This window comes from Pithys albifrons, chromosome 9 (assembly GCF_047495875.1).
Source record: "Pithys albifrons albifrons isolate INPA30051 chromosome 9, PitAlb_v1, whole genome shotgun sequence".
NCBI classification, from domain to species: Eukaryota; Metazoa; Chordata; class Aves; order Passeriformes; family Thamnophilidae; genus Pithys; species Pithys albifrons.
The window spans coordinates 35,307,917-35,320,935 of NC_092466.1; the positions used below are offsets into that span (position 1 = coordinate 35,307,917).

A 13,019-nucleotide genomic window follows, 5' to 3' on the forward strand; every position below is an offset into this window, starting at 1 on the left:
CCCTTTGGTGTGTCCCACAGCCTGTCACAGGAGCAGTGGTGGCAGACCCTTTGGTGTATCCCACAGCCTGTCACAGGAGCAGTGGTGGAATCCTTTGGGGTGTCCCACAGCCTGTCACAGGAGCAGTGGTGGCAGACCCTTTGGTGTATCCCACAGCCTGTCACAGGAGCAGTGATGGAACCCTTTGGTGTGTCCCACAGCCTGTCACAGGAGCAGTGCTGAGACCCTTTGAGGTGTCCCACAGCCTGTCACGGGAGAAGTGATGGAACCCTTTGGGGTGTCCCACAGCCTGTCACAGGAGCAGTGGTGGGAAGAGGTCCTGAGGTCAGCAGATCAGCCCTGGGTCAGGGCAGTCACAGCCCCTTTGGCAGAGGTGGACCATCCAGCTGCAGGGAAGAGCACTGATGGAAAAGACGACCAACACTCAGGAAAATCATCCTAGACTGGTGACTTGGGAATTCTTGTCTGCACTGTTTCCCTGAGTGCCCACCAAGCACACCCCAGTGGCAGCAGAGGCAGGAGATGCTGTGTCATTCTCAGCTCCTGTGCCCAGGATCTCTGACCCCCTCTGGAAACCCTGAGGGAGCATTTAGAGTTTGTTTACTTATTTATTGATACGCCTTCTGGGTCCAGCCACCTGCCACGTGTCCCATCTGCAAACATCTCCCACTGCTGGCAGCTGATTTAGTTCTATTTCAGCAAGGACTTGGGTCACAGCCTTTTTTCAGAGTTTTAAAAAAGAAAGAAAATATTTAGACACAGCAGAGGAGACAAAGAAATCAGGGGAATCTTGTCCCTGTGGCAAAATCCCAAGTGAAGCTATTTATTTATTTATTTGTTTGTTTGTTTATTTATTTATTTATTAATCTAGCATCTATCTATCTATCTATCTATCTATCTATCTATCTATCTATCTATCATCTATCTATCTATCACCTATCTATCTATCTATCTACTTGTTTGTTTGTTTTGGGGCAAATTGTTTCTGCAGAACTGAAAAGAGAAATTAAAAAAAAAGGTGTGTTTAAACAGGATTAATTTAAGCAAGAATTTGTGCTACAGAAAGATGCTCAGAGAGATTCTTAAAGTCAGAAAAATAAACAATGTCCTAATCCCATAATCTGATCACCCGATAAAATTTACACGTCATTTTCTTGGTGGAGAAAAAAGTATTTACTGGAACCCGACTGTCTTGAGCAAACTGAATAAACAGATTAGGTGAAGAGCATTACCTGAAAGGACAGTTTTAAAGAAAGCTTCTTGGAATGAGGCAGAAGCAACATCTTCAGGAAGAAAATGGGGGGAAGAAGAGTGAAATCATGAATTATTTACTGCAAGCATCGTGATATATCAGGAAACTGTAAGGAAGGCAAGATTTTTTTCATAAATAACTTTCATCAAATATTCAGTTTGCTTGCTGGCTTTGTTCTTCAGAGGAAAAAGGCTTAGAGCAGGAACTCTGAAGAAAGCAGCAGAGGAACGAGCACAAAGCCAGGGTGGCTTCACTGGGGGTCCTTCTGGGAAGCTTCTCCCAAAGGACGCTGCAGTGGCCAGCACAAGGACATCTGGAATCAGGGAGCAATCACTGCCATCCACTCATGCCAAGCAAATCCTAGTAACAGATTCTGCCTCAAAAAATACCCCCCACAACATCTGGAAGGGCTTCTCTCCCCAAAATTTATTTCCTGTTTTCACAAACCCCTCATCAATCTTTTGCTGCTTCCAGGTGACGCGGAACTTCCAGGGAATTTTAAAGGGAGCACAACTGTTATGGGTTCACCCAGGTGGGCCTAGATTTGGGCTCTGAAGTCTGGACTAGGCCGAAGCTGTCAGCTGACTTGAGCTGGGCTGAGCTGACAGCTGACCTCTCCTAGCCAGTAATTTTGTATTCCATCCCACATTATGACATCATCTCCAGGGAAGTAGGAACCAGTGTGGGAGTGGTTAAGGCAGTCACTTCTCAGCCTCCTCTTGAGAGGACGCACGATGCTGTCCCAGGGGGGATGGAGAAGACCAGGCCCACCACTGGCTCACAGGGTACCTCAGGAAAGTAAAATGTGTTGTTCTGGGTCTCTCCTTTCTGCTTGAGTTTGTCTCCCTGGGGAATAAGCTTCTTCTTAAGTAATGTGTAGTTAAGACAGTAGAATTTGTGTGTTCGTTATGAAGTTGAGGTGGGGAACTTGTTGTTGCAGACTTGTGTGAGTGTATATTTGTACTCTCTTCTAATTGTCTCTCTTTCTGTGAAAAATATATGTAGTTTTAGTATAAATGTGGGTTGAAGTGGTTTTTTTCCTCCCTTTCCCTGGTGTTAGGAGGGAGGCTTTTCTCCCTGTGCTTGGGGGGGTTTGGCAGTTGCTTATCTCAAACCAAGACAACAACAGACTGGAAAATCTGCCTGCACCCCCGTGCGTGGGTTTGGGGAATTAATTTCTCCTTGAAATGTTGCTTTGCCTCACAACTGGATTCTTCCTCCTTGAAACTAATGATGTGATGGGCAGGTCACTAACGTGTTTATCAAGTTTTTCTGATAAGCCTTTGTCCTAGTTGAGCAGGAGGGACCAGTTGACACTGTGTGGGGGTGATCAAAGCTGTGTATTCTACCCCCTCTATTCATTCCCCAAGGACAATGGGCCATTAGCAGCAGCTGCCCAGGGAGCCATTGGCACCTTCACACCCAGCCTGAGGGGGCGTGGCTGCCAATGGGCCATCAACAGTTCAATACCCCCTGGCTCCCAGAGTTAATCACCCATTGTGTGAGTCCCCGCCCAGGGGGAGGGACTGGGTGCTCCCTGAGGGTACATAAGTGGTGGGTAAGAAGACTTTGGTAACTTCTTGTTGGATCCAGAGCAGCAGCAGGACCCCGACAGGAGGAGATCACTGCTCTCACCCAGACCACAGCCCTCACCTGCACCAACAGGTTTTTCATTTCCTTTTGCTCTGGACTTGGGGGAGCCACAGGGGTCTCAGCACAAGGGCAAACAAACCCCCTTGGGTTTGTGCCCCAGGACACTGGGTTATACTGCTGGGGTTTTGTGAGTTGAAAGCAATTTCCCTTTTGTGTCAGTATTTTATTGTAATGTTATTATTAAATTTAGGTCTGACTCATAATCTCTCTCGTGGTGAGTTCATTTCCCCTGCTGGTTTGCCTTTAAACCAGCACAGCCTTGGGATTTTTGTTGGCAGAAACAAGGGTGTTGCTGTAAAATAACTCTCCTTCTTTTAGGTTGATGCCAAAGGGGTTTTTGTTCTGATTTTCACATTTTGTAGATTTTAGGAACACAGTAGTTGTAGATTTTTAGAGGGTTAATATTTCTAACAGTTTAATGCCTTTCTATCACTACCCCTGTCCCAGAACAGGGAGCTCAAATTCCTTTAGTTAATTAATCTTGTTTAGACTCCTTTCCAAGGTAGAGCTGAAGGATATCAGAAGGGCCACAGAATGAAACATAAACACAGGTCAGAGTGACCCAAAAGCCAGAACTGGATGAACTCCAAGAGACCTTTGTGTGCCCGAGGAAGAAGAGCTGATGAAGACAGAGGGTCTTGACGACCCCAGACCCAATTCCAGGGGTTGGACCAGGGATGGGACTGGGGCTGAACTGAGAAATGTGTAAAGCAATGATTGGAGGGATCTTATTATAAAAGCCATGGAAACAAGAACTGGGACACACATGCCTGTCATCCTGTATTCCTGTGGGCTGTAGGCCTGGGATATTAAAGGACCTTTACTTTTTATCTTACCCTACACTAACGTGCTCAGAGTCCTGTTTTTGGGGGGTGGGGTCATTCATGGCATCAGTTTATAGAAAAAAATCTTCATGACGTCTCTGGGGTCACCACTTTGGGGATACCAGGGATGGGCTGAACCATCTGTGGCTGGAGCTGCACAAATCCACTGCCAGGGAGGATCTTTTGGTCCCATGTGAACGTAGTGGAGTTGTTGAAAGCAATCCAGTAAGGAAATAGGCAAGACAGAGTGAATGACTCAGTCTTTTTATTGAAACATCCCAGATAGACCCCAACACAAAGGCATTTTGCACATCCCCCCAAAGCCCCTTTTTTATTTGGATTTTGCACACTCCACATCAGAATCACAGGCTGGACTGTCTCTTTGTAATTTCTCTTCAGATTTTATTCCCTTCTTCTAATATCTCTTCAGGATTTATTTATTTCTTGATCCTTTCTCCACATTCAACCACATCAAAAGGGTGATTAATTACAATTTTTATTGAATTTCAAAACCACTAGTACTGTTTTGTCTCCAAGGAGATGACCTGAAGGGAGCCTACAAGAAAGATGGAGAGAATTATTTGCAAGGGCTTGGAGGGACAGGACAAGGGGAATGTCTTCCCACTGCCAGAGGGTTAGATGGGATATTGGGAAGGAATTCTCCCTGTGAGGTTGGGCAGAGAAGCTGTGGCTGCCCCATCCCTGGGAGTGTCCAAGACCAGGCTGGACAGGGCTTGGAGCAACCTGGGCTGGTGGGAGGTGTCAGGGGATGGAATAAGATGGTTTTTAAGGTGACTTCCAACCCAAACCATTCTGGGATTCTGTGTCTGCTGTGGTTTTTCTCCACAGACCCATTAGTTCTCTTTCTGACCCACACTGAGTTTTAAACATAACAGTGGGACAGCAATAGTGAACTTTGTGTCTCTGGTGAAGCCAGAAATCATCTGAGTTAAAAGGGAGATCCAGACCCCCAGCTCCCAGCAGAGCTGCAGACACTGTGCAGCAAACTGTGTGGGAAAGGCTGTGCAGGATCCACCACGTCTGGAGAACTGTGATCCCAGTCACAGTGAAACATCTGAAAACCCAATGTCCTCATCTTGTTTCCTGTAATTTGCAAATAGGTAAAAAACAAACAAAAACAAACAAAAAAACCCCCCAAATCCCAAAAAAACTCAAACCAAAACAAGAAAAAAGAGGATAAAAGGAGGAAAACCAAACAAAATAAGGAAAAATAAAGGAAATGCAGTGCCAGCCAGGAATAACACAAAGGCTCCTCTCCCCACCCTGTCACTGCTGTAGTTATAAGCACTTTGATCAGCTCTATTCAGGTGGTCCAAATAGAGAGAAATTTAAAAATGCTTCAGAGATAGCATCAATCTTACAAGACACAAAAGCAAACCAAACTCTAATCAAACCAAAGCAACATCTCTACAGGTGTTTCTTCATGATGTCAAGCACTTCTGGGTACAAAATCTCGGGTGCATTGAGCCCCAGTATGAAATCTATGTGGTTCCAGTGGGGAATGAACTTGTGGTGCAGCAGGTTCCTGATCTGGGGGAGCAGCAGGTCCGTGTCCCGGGGGTCACCCAGGTTATCCAGCCCAGCATTCCAGATGGCCGTGGGCACTTCCATGTCCTTCACGTCGTAGAGTGGTGGACCCTCCTGGAGAGAGGTGGAAAAGGGGAATTTCACAAAGGAGAGACATTGCTGGAATGCTACAAAATATGCCCTGTGCAAGGGCAGTGGAGGGAAATGAAAACTGGGAAGGTTTTCTTCTGGAAAGAAGAAAAAGGTGTTGAACCTAATGTGATGCAGTTTAATTTAAAGTAATTAATAAATCAGTTCTGACCTGCTGGAAATTCTGGTTCTGATCCTACAGACAGTTTTGATAAGCAGGCAAAACTTCAGCTGCCCTGGTTTAATGCAGGTGGATCCTCCCGCTTCAGGCAGGAGGTTGGACTGGGGACCTCTAGAGGTGCCTCCAGCCAGCTCAGCCGGGGTTTGTGGTGACACCTCACACAAGCACCAGCCTTTCCCTCGGGAAAGGATTTGGAAGCAAGTTCTTGAAATTAAAACACCCTGGAGGGTTGTTTTAGCTCAACACCCTGAGGACTTGGCATCAGGTGATTTGTCAGCAACTTGTCCTTTCCCCTGCAGTGTGATTACTCCAGTTAACAAGAACGTTGCTTTCTGAACAATTTGAGTTTTATTTCTTAAGGAAGAAAGAAATGTTTGGTTTTTTTCCTGTTCCAATGCTTATCCACTCTTTGATCAAAGAAATTTTCCCTGATATTCCACCTGGACCTCTCCTGGTACAACCTGAGACCATTTCCTTTCAAAAGTGGAAAGCCTCGAACACTTCACTCCATTTAAAAGGTATTTTCAAAACAGAATTTAGAGCAGAAAATGCTGTCGTTCCAAGTGGAGATCCTGCTGACTTGCTACTTGAATGCCCAATTTGTGAGGAGAGGACAATAAATTCAGAGGAACCCCACCAGGCATGAATGGAATGGGTTAGTCAAAGGGCCATTGGAAGCACTTACCTGACTGTAACGAAGACTGTTGTACATGGTCCCCCCGTCAAAAGCTCTCAGTGCCCCACTGTGAACTCCCTGCAGCAAATTCAGACATGCAATGCTCTAAATGACATCACAGTTCCGTGAGGGTGCAGCCAGTTCAAAAGGGGAAACTCAAAAGTTGGGTTTCATCAATGGACTGCCAAGATTTTTCAAGTGTATCCCACAGGTCTGCAACAGGCCCAGTGCAATTAATTATTACCATGAACTTGGAGAAATGAATAGAGATCGTGTTTATGTGGTTTGTGGTTGCTGCCAGGAGGGGGGAAAATGAAAATGTTCTGGAAAAGGGGATTAGGGCTCTAAATATTCCTTGTTGGCTGAAGAATTGCCCTGAAATGATGTGATCAAAGATGTGCTGGTTGGAAGGAGCCTCTGAATGTCTCTTGTCTAAGTGGAACAGGACAAGCAGCAATAGGGTCAGGGTGGCCATGGCTTGATCCCTCCCAGGATGGAGAGCCCCCAAGTCCTTGGGCACCTCTCCCAGGGCTGTTCCCCTCTCCAGGGCAAGAAGGATTTGTGCTCACTGCCCCTCGTTTTGCTCTTAGTCACTCACTACTCATCATATAAGCTGAAATCTGGCAAAGACTCAAAATTATCCACAGGAAAGAAAAACCAGTGGATTAATGAGGACTGACATCACTGAGCAACAGCACTTCAGGAAATGATGTGTGTGTTCTTGCTACAGAGCCCACCAAGTTATTTTTGGGTCTCTGGGCAGGAGTGCCACACTGGGAAGAAGCTTTGCCTTCACAGAAGGTGCTCAGACTGAACCCTTGATCCACGAAGAATTGTGCAACCAGCCACGTATGTTTAGCCTTGGGAAGAGAGAATGAGGGCAGCAGAGCACAACTGCAGTGTCAGAGGCGCTCTGGTGGTGACTCCTTTCATGCTCACAGTGAGAAGAAGGAGAAATAATCAGCTTAATTGATAATAAGCTTAACTGGGTGCTGTCCAGAAGAATCTCTGCCGCAGTCTGAGTGCTAACAGCTGCAGGGCAAGGCTGGAGCTAGTCTGAAATAAGGCCCCTGAAAATGTGCTTGCTGTGGATGCAGGGACCTCACCCCCAAGTGTGTCTCTTTGCAGATCCACTCCTTGCAGCCACTCTACTTGGCTACTTCTACAAGAAGCTGCTGAGCATTTTATGGAGCAGTGAAAGAAGACCCAACAAAGATATGACAAAGATGTGTCTTGCAGCTGATGCCTAAGAATTTAATGCATTTTAGTAGGTTTTGGAATCATACAGGCTCTGCTAGATTGCTGGAATTCTGAGTGCCCATATTAACTGTCTTTCTCATGAGTTTGGGTGCTATTCTCAGGCTCAACCAAGGCCACATGCTTTTGAGAAGACACCTGCAAGATAACAGGAGACAAACAACAGCAGAAGGCCCTACTGCCTCCCCATAGAGAAGGGGGCAGATTGACAGGCCCTTTGGGTGGGCATTCAAGGGAAATGAGGGTAGTGATTGGACATTAATAAGAGGCATAAAAGTGGTGAACTTCCTGATCTAGGGGTCAGACCCCTTGAGTTTGAACCTTGGAAGCTTCTAATAAAAATCACCTGTATGTCTTTCTCCATTAACTTTTCTCCAGAGTGTCTCTGTTCACAGAGGTGTGGGATCTGGAGGCATCACAGCAACCAACACAACACAACACAGTGCCCACAAAGGACCAGGAAAACACTGCTTTGCTCAGGAAAGTAGCTGGGAGGGTTTACCTGCACCCAGTGGATTATGTTTTGGACTGAAGAGCCCGCTGGGATATGTGCTGCATACACGTCCACTCGGCTCTGGAAGGACACAAGCACATTCCATGAGAGGTGTCATCTGGCTCCGAGACTTTGTCCTGCTGAAGGACACTCAGGGCCCTCTGCAGATTTACTCCTACCTACCATGTTCATGTTCTTCCAGTTAAATCCGAAGAGCATCGTCAAGATGCCCTTGCAGATCTTTGAGTAGGCACAGAATTTGGAAAGGAACACCTCACTCAAGGCAGTGTGTGGGAGGAAATCTCTGGTGCCAAATATCTCCTGTAAAATTGCACATGTGCTCATGAAACACAGAGTCTGGTCATGCTTTGCCCCAAAGCATCACCTCTTCACAGCTTCTATTTTCCCCCCTTATCAAGGCATGAGATTGCCCACAAGTGGAGCCTTCCTTGCATCCCATTAAATGCTTCTCTTCCTTGTTTTTTACATGCATGACATTTTCCGTTCATTAAGTGGAAGGGCTCAATTCACAGTCTCTGCATCAGTTTTATTTGCCAACATTTTGGCTTTGATTCTGTCAGAACCTTTTGGGGAGTGAAATCAGGACAGAAAGACTCTGGACTGACATGTGTGAAAACAGGTAGAGCACAGAGTTCCTCTTACTGTAAATGGTTTGAAATACTCTGCGTGGGTAATTTTACAATCCCTATGGAAAGCAACATTCAGAGCACAATCTGGACCAACATACCTTGATTCCATAGTCAGACAACAGTGCCAGCTTTCTGAATGGGCTCTGTGCATATGTAACTGTGGTCACGGGTGCCAGAGCAAGGAACACCTTGATTTTCTGAGCCAGCTGAGGCATTGTGGAAAAGGCTACAAAACCTGGGGAGAAAGAAAGTAGAACAAAAGAAGGGTTTACTCTTTGAAGACACTCATGTACATAGTTTAATTTCAGTAAATTTTAAATTTGGATTTAAGGTTTGGATTAAATTTAAATTCAGATTTTACAGTTCCCAGGGGTGATGTGGACAACCCATACTGCCACCAAGATGAGTCAGAAAGACCCACTCACCTATAGTGGTGCCTTGTGAATGGCCAATATAGTACAACTGTTTCTGTCCTGTTTTCTGTTCAATGAAGTTTATAAATGCTGGGAGGTCATATTTAGCCATTTCATCGAAGCTGCAGAAGGAAGAGTAGACATCTTTGTGAGAGGTGCAGCATCCACATCTGTGCAACCACCACCACCAAACTGCAGAAGCAGCAGGGAGGAAGGGCAGGACCACCCCACACACTTCATCCTAACTGAGTGTGTCCTTGGGACAGCACATGGGGGTTTCACCAAAAATAAGTGGATGTGCTTCAGTTCAGCCTGGCTCACTCCCCCCGAGCTAGGGCAGCACCACCTTTTCAAGATGAAAGAATCCAGTTGCTCCTGAGGTCCTGTTTTTACCTGAAAGCCCAGAATTCATCCTCTTTGGGAGACAGCAGCAGATGTCGCTTGGACCAAGTGCTGCCTCTGCTGTTCCCAATCCAAACATCGTAGCCAGCATCAGCGAGGACGAAGCCCAGGCTGTTGTTGGGCAAATTGGTGACCCAGAGACTACCTTCTCCTAAGATACCATGCTGCAGAAACACCACGGGTCTTGCACCTGGAAGACAGGTGTCATGATGAGTTGTTTTTTTTTTCTTTTTAATTGCTGCCTGTTATCATTTGAGACAGTTTAGGAAGCATTATCCTCACGAATTATGGCAGTCAAGGTCTAGGTAGGTTTGAGTAAGTTTCCCCCTGGATTTCAGTCAAAATCAGGTTTGTTATGTAGCAGATGTACCTGGTGCATCATTTCTTTGCCTCTGGAAGGGTTGTCAGAACTTGGGCTGCCCAGGGAGCTCTGTAGGCAAACACAGAGGAGCCTGGCGATGTGATGGGAAGAGCCTTTTCACAGGTCTAGACCCCCCCAGCTGTCACTTCTCACAGGACCAGAGGATCCTCTGGAAGCTCCTCAAGGGCTACCAAACCAGTCTGCTGATCCACCACATGGCTACAGGACCACATATGGGAATCCAGACTCCCAGAGGAAATCCAAGGAGTGTGTGAGGAACCAGGATGCTTCTCATGGCTGGGATTGCAGCCTGGCAGGTGCATGGGGCATCACCCACCCTCAGGTGTCCACAAAGGGTGAGAAAACATCACTGCAAGGAATCAGCCTTCCCTACAAATTCTGATGGATCAAAAGTGACACTACAGATGCTAAGCCATGGGGAACCTTGAAAACCCTCTTGCACAAGCCCTGCTATCCCAGTCAACAGCAAAAGGTGTGGGTGTCCTGTGTGTTACCAATTTTACCTTGGCATCCAGTATTTCCTCTCCCATGGGGAATTCTGTTCAGCTGAAGGATATAGCCATCCTCTGTCACCACATCATACTCCTCACTGGGGTATCCCCAGTAGGACACCATTTCACTCTGCAAGAAGAAGAAAGCAAATCATAACATTTTCAAGGCTCCTTCAATCCCTAAATGCAGCATTTAACTATCAGTGTTCTATACTGGCTGTTTCCTGCACCATTGCCCCAGTGCCATTGTACTTACGAGGTTCATCCGTGCTTCTGGATTCTTGGGAGACAGAAAATTCGAGAGGCATTGCCCAGATACCATCCCATGGAACATGGACACCAGAGCCAGAGCCAGCCACATCCTCACCTTGCCTGGAACAGCACAGCCACAGTGTCAGTGCCATGGGAAGCAGGGGTGATGTCCAGCAGAGGAAGGAGAGATGTGGGCAGGAGAACCCCCCAGGTAGGACTCAGACTCAGTCTGGTGGGCTGGGGGAGCACTGAAAGGGTTAATACATGTGCAGTGGCTCAGGAAACACATGTTGGGATATGTTCAGGGAGAGGGGATAGACTTCCAGGAACCCCAGTAAGGGGTAAGGCAACAATCCTTGCAATGCTCTGCAGACCACTGTGACTCAAATCAAGGAGTCACAGAAGGGTTTGGGTTGGAAAGGATCTTAAAGGTGGTCTCATTCCACCTCCTGCCAAGGGCAGGGACACCTTCCACTACCCCAGGTTGCCCATCACGTTTGTGGTCTACTTTTGTGTTATTTTTGACTAATGTACCTGCTCCTGTCCTTTGCACCCCAGTCTGCAGTGCAATCAGCTGCTGGAGCTCAAGGATAAACTTTCCTGCTTTCTGCAGGAATGTCAGAATGCAGAGAAAGGTTTTTAAAGCTGGAAATCACTGAGCATTTAATGATGGCTTTCAAACCAAGCCATGACAGTGCTGCACATCCTGTTTTAAATGGCAAATTCCAGTGTTCCCCACATGTTCCCCCAGCAGTCTGATGGCTGTGCAAACACTGTCTCCCACATCCCCTTCACCAAATATCTGCAGGTTTCTCATCTCAGCAAGACAGACAAGGGAGAGAAATGTGAAGGCCTTTACATCAGAGGGGAAAAAAACCCATTACACAGTACCAGGTGGTTAGACTGGGTGAAAAGAAACACAGCAGACTTGAGGAGAAGGAGGTGGAAACTGCAGGGCGCAAAAAAAGATTACTGAGACTGCACCCTGACAGGGATAAAGGCTGCACTGGGCAGAGCACAAGCAGCAGCTCCAGGAAAGGGGTTATTGCCTCTGTTGGGCACTGGGAAGGCCACAGCTACATGCTGGGACTTCCAGGGGCTGCTCAGTACAAGACCTGTGTGACAAACTGGAGTGACTCCTTTGCAGAGCTACTGCATTACTGGGGTGGAGGTCAGGAGAGGCTCTGGGAGCTGTGCTTGCTCAGCCAGAGACAAGGAGGCAAAAGAAGACCCAACAGCATCATCTCCCCTGCCCAAAGGAGTCCTGCGGGTGTTGGAGCTCAGTGGGGCCCAGTGAAACCCCCAGGGTCATCAGCACAGCTGCAGATCCCAGGCCAGCCTTTCTCTTACAGAATCAGAGAATGGTTTGGGTTGGAAGAGACTTTAAAGGTCATATCATTCCAAGCCCTCAGCTGTGGATAGAGACACCTTTCACTAGACCAAGCTGGTCAGAGCTCCACCTGTTACCAATACACAAAGGTGTAGGGTGGTACTCATCATACCAGTGATGGGGCAGTGCCACTTTTCCACTCCCTTTCCCATTGCATTACAGGAAAGGGGATGGCTGAGAGGCAGAGCTCTGTAACATCACTCTGCTGTTTGCATCACCCATTGACACCACTGTCCAAGCCTGCCTAGGAGGAACAGGGAGGATAGCAGGCTGATTTTGCTCAGCTGAACAAGAACCCACACTGCATTCCCTCCCTAAATAGAAATAAAATCATGGAAAGAAAATCACTAATTACTTGTCACTCTCCTTGATCATAGTGGAAAAGACTACAGCTGATTACATTTCATTCAGAGAAGGATGAAGCAGGATAAATATAAGTGCAAAACTCTGTGTGAAATGCATCACCTTTCTTGGGAGCGATGTAAATCCAGCAGATCTAGACCTCACTTAACAATACTGTGTTTAACAAACCTGAAATAAATACTTTGTGCACTGGAGAGTGCACCTGCCACAGAAGGTGGTGAAGGCATTTGGGGACAGCAGGTTTGACACACAGTTAGGAGCAATAGGTCCATAAACAGATACTGGAAGGTCTGGGCAGGGTTGTTCCCTCCAACAACGGTTGTAGATGTGAGTGACCACGAGGTGATGGATCACTGGGCTGAGAAAACTGAGCTGGACAGACCCAGCAAAGCAGAGTTTGGTCCTCTGTTCTCAGACAAACTGCGGGCCACTGGATGGGAGTCACAAGCACCATTCACACCCACTTAGACCCAGCTCCAGTAACACTTGTCCTGCACTCACCTCTATACAAGAGAAGGCAACCGGTGCAGCCGAGGGGTGGCACAGCTCCTGCAGAAGGAGGAAGGGGGATGTGTGGCCCTGGCAGGGATGGGCAGTGCAGGGCAGGGATGCAGAGGAGATGGAGAGGGGACACAGGGCAGCAGCAGAGGACTGATGGTCACC

General features: G+C 47.1%; 1 protein-coding gene across 1 annotated transcript; it reads right to left on the reverse strand.

Annotated features, from left to right (window-relative positions):
* Nucleotides 1-3,983: 3,983 nt before the first annotated feature.
* LOC139675625 (lipase member K-like) lies at nucleotides 3,984-13,006 on the reverse strand. Its single transcript, XM_071563556.1, has 10 exons — nucleotides 12,858-13,006; nucleotides 10,608-10,723; nucleotides 10,364-10,481; nucleotides 9,470-9,668; nucleotides 9,089-9,198; nucleotides 8,762-8,898; nucleotides 8,197-8,334; nucleotides 8,023-8,094; nucleotides 6,273-6,341; nucleotides 3,984-5,391 (listed from the first exon to the last, which is right to left on the reverse strand). Exons 2-10 carry the CDS (start codon nucleotides 10,710-10,712, stop codon nucleotides 5,158-5,160), a joined length of 1,182 nt encoding a protein of 393 aa, XP_071419657.1. The 5' UTR covers nucleotides 10,713-10,723; nucleotides 12,858-13,006; the 3' UTR covers nucleotides 3,984-5,157.
* Between the last annotated feature and the right edge of the window lie 13 nt (nucleotides 13,007-13,019).

Coding starts and splice junctions, on each gene's coding strand:
- LOC139675625 (XM_071563556.1), bottom strand. CDS start 10,712: ATGTGGCTGGCTCTGGCTCTGGTGTCCATGTTCCATGGGATGGTATCT. Junction 9,669..10,363: donor AGGAAATACTGGATGCCAAG/GTAAAATTGGTA, acceptor CCTGTCTTCCAG/GTGCAAGACCCGTGGTGTTT. Junction 8,335..8,761: donor TGTCTGACTATGGAATCAAG/GTATGTTGGTCC, acceptor GCAATTTTACAG/GAGATATTTGGCACCAGAGA.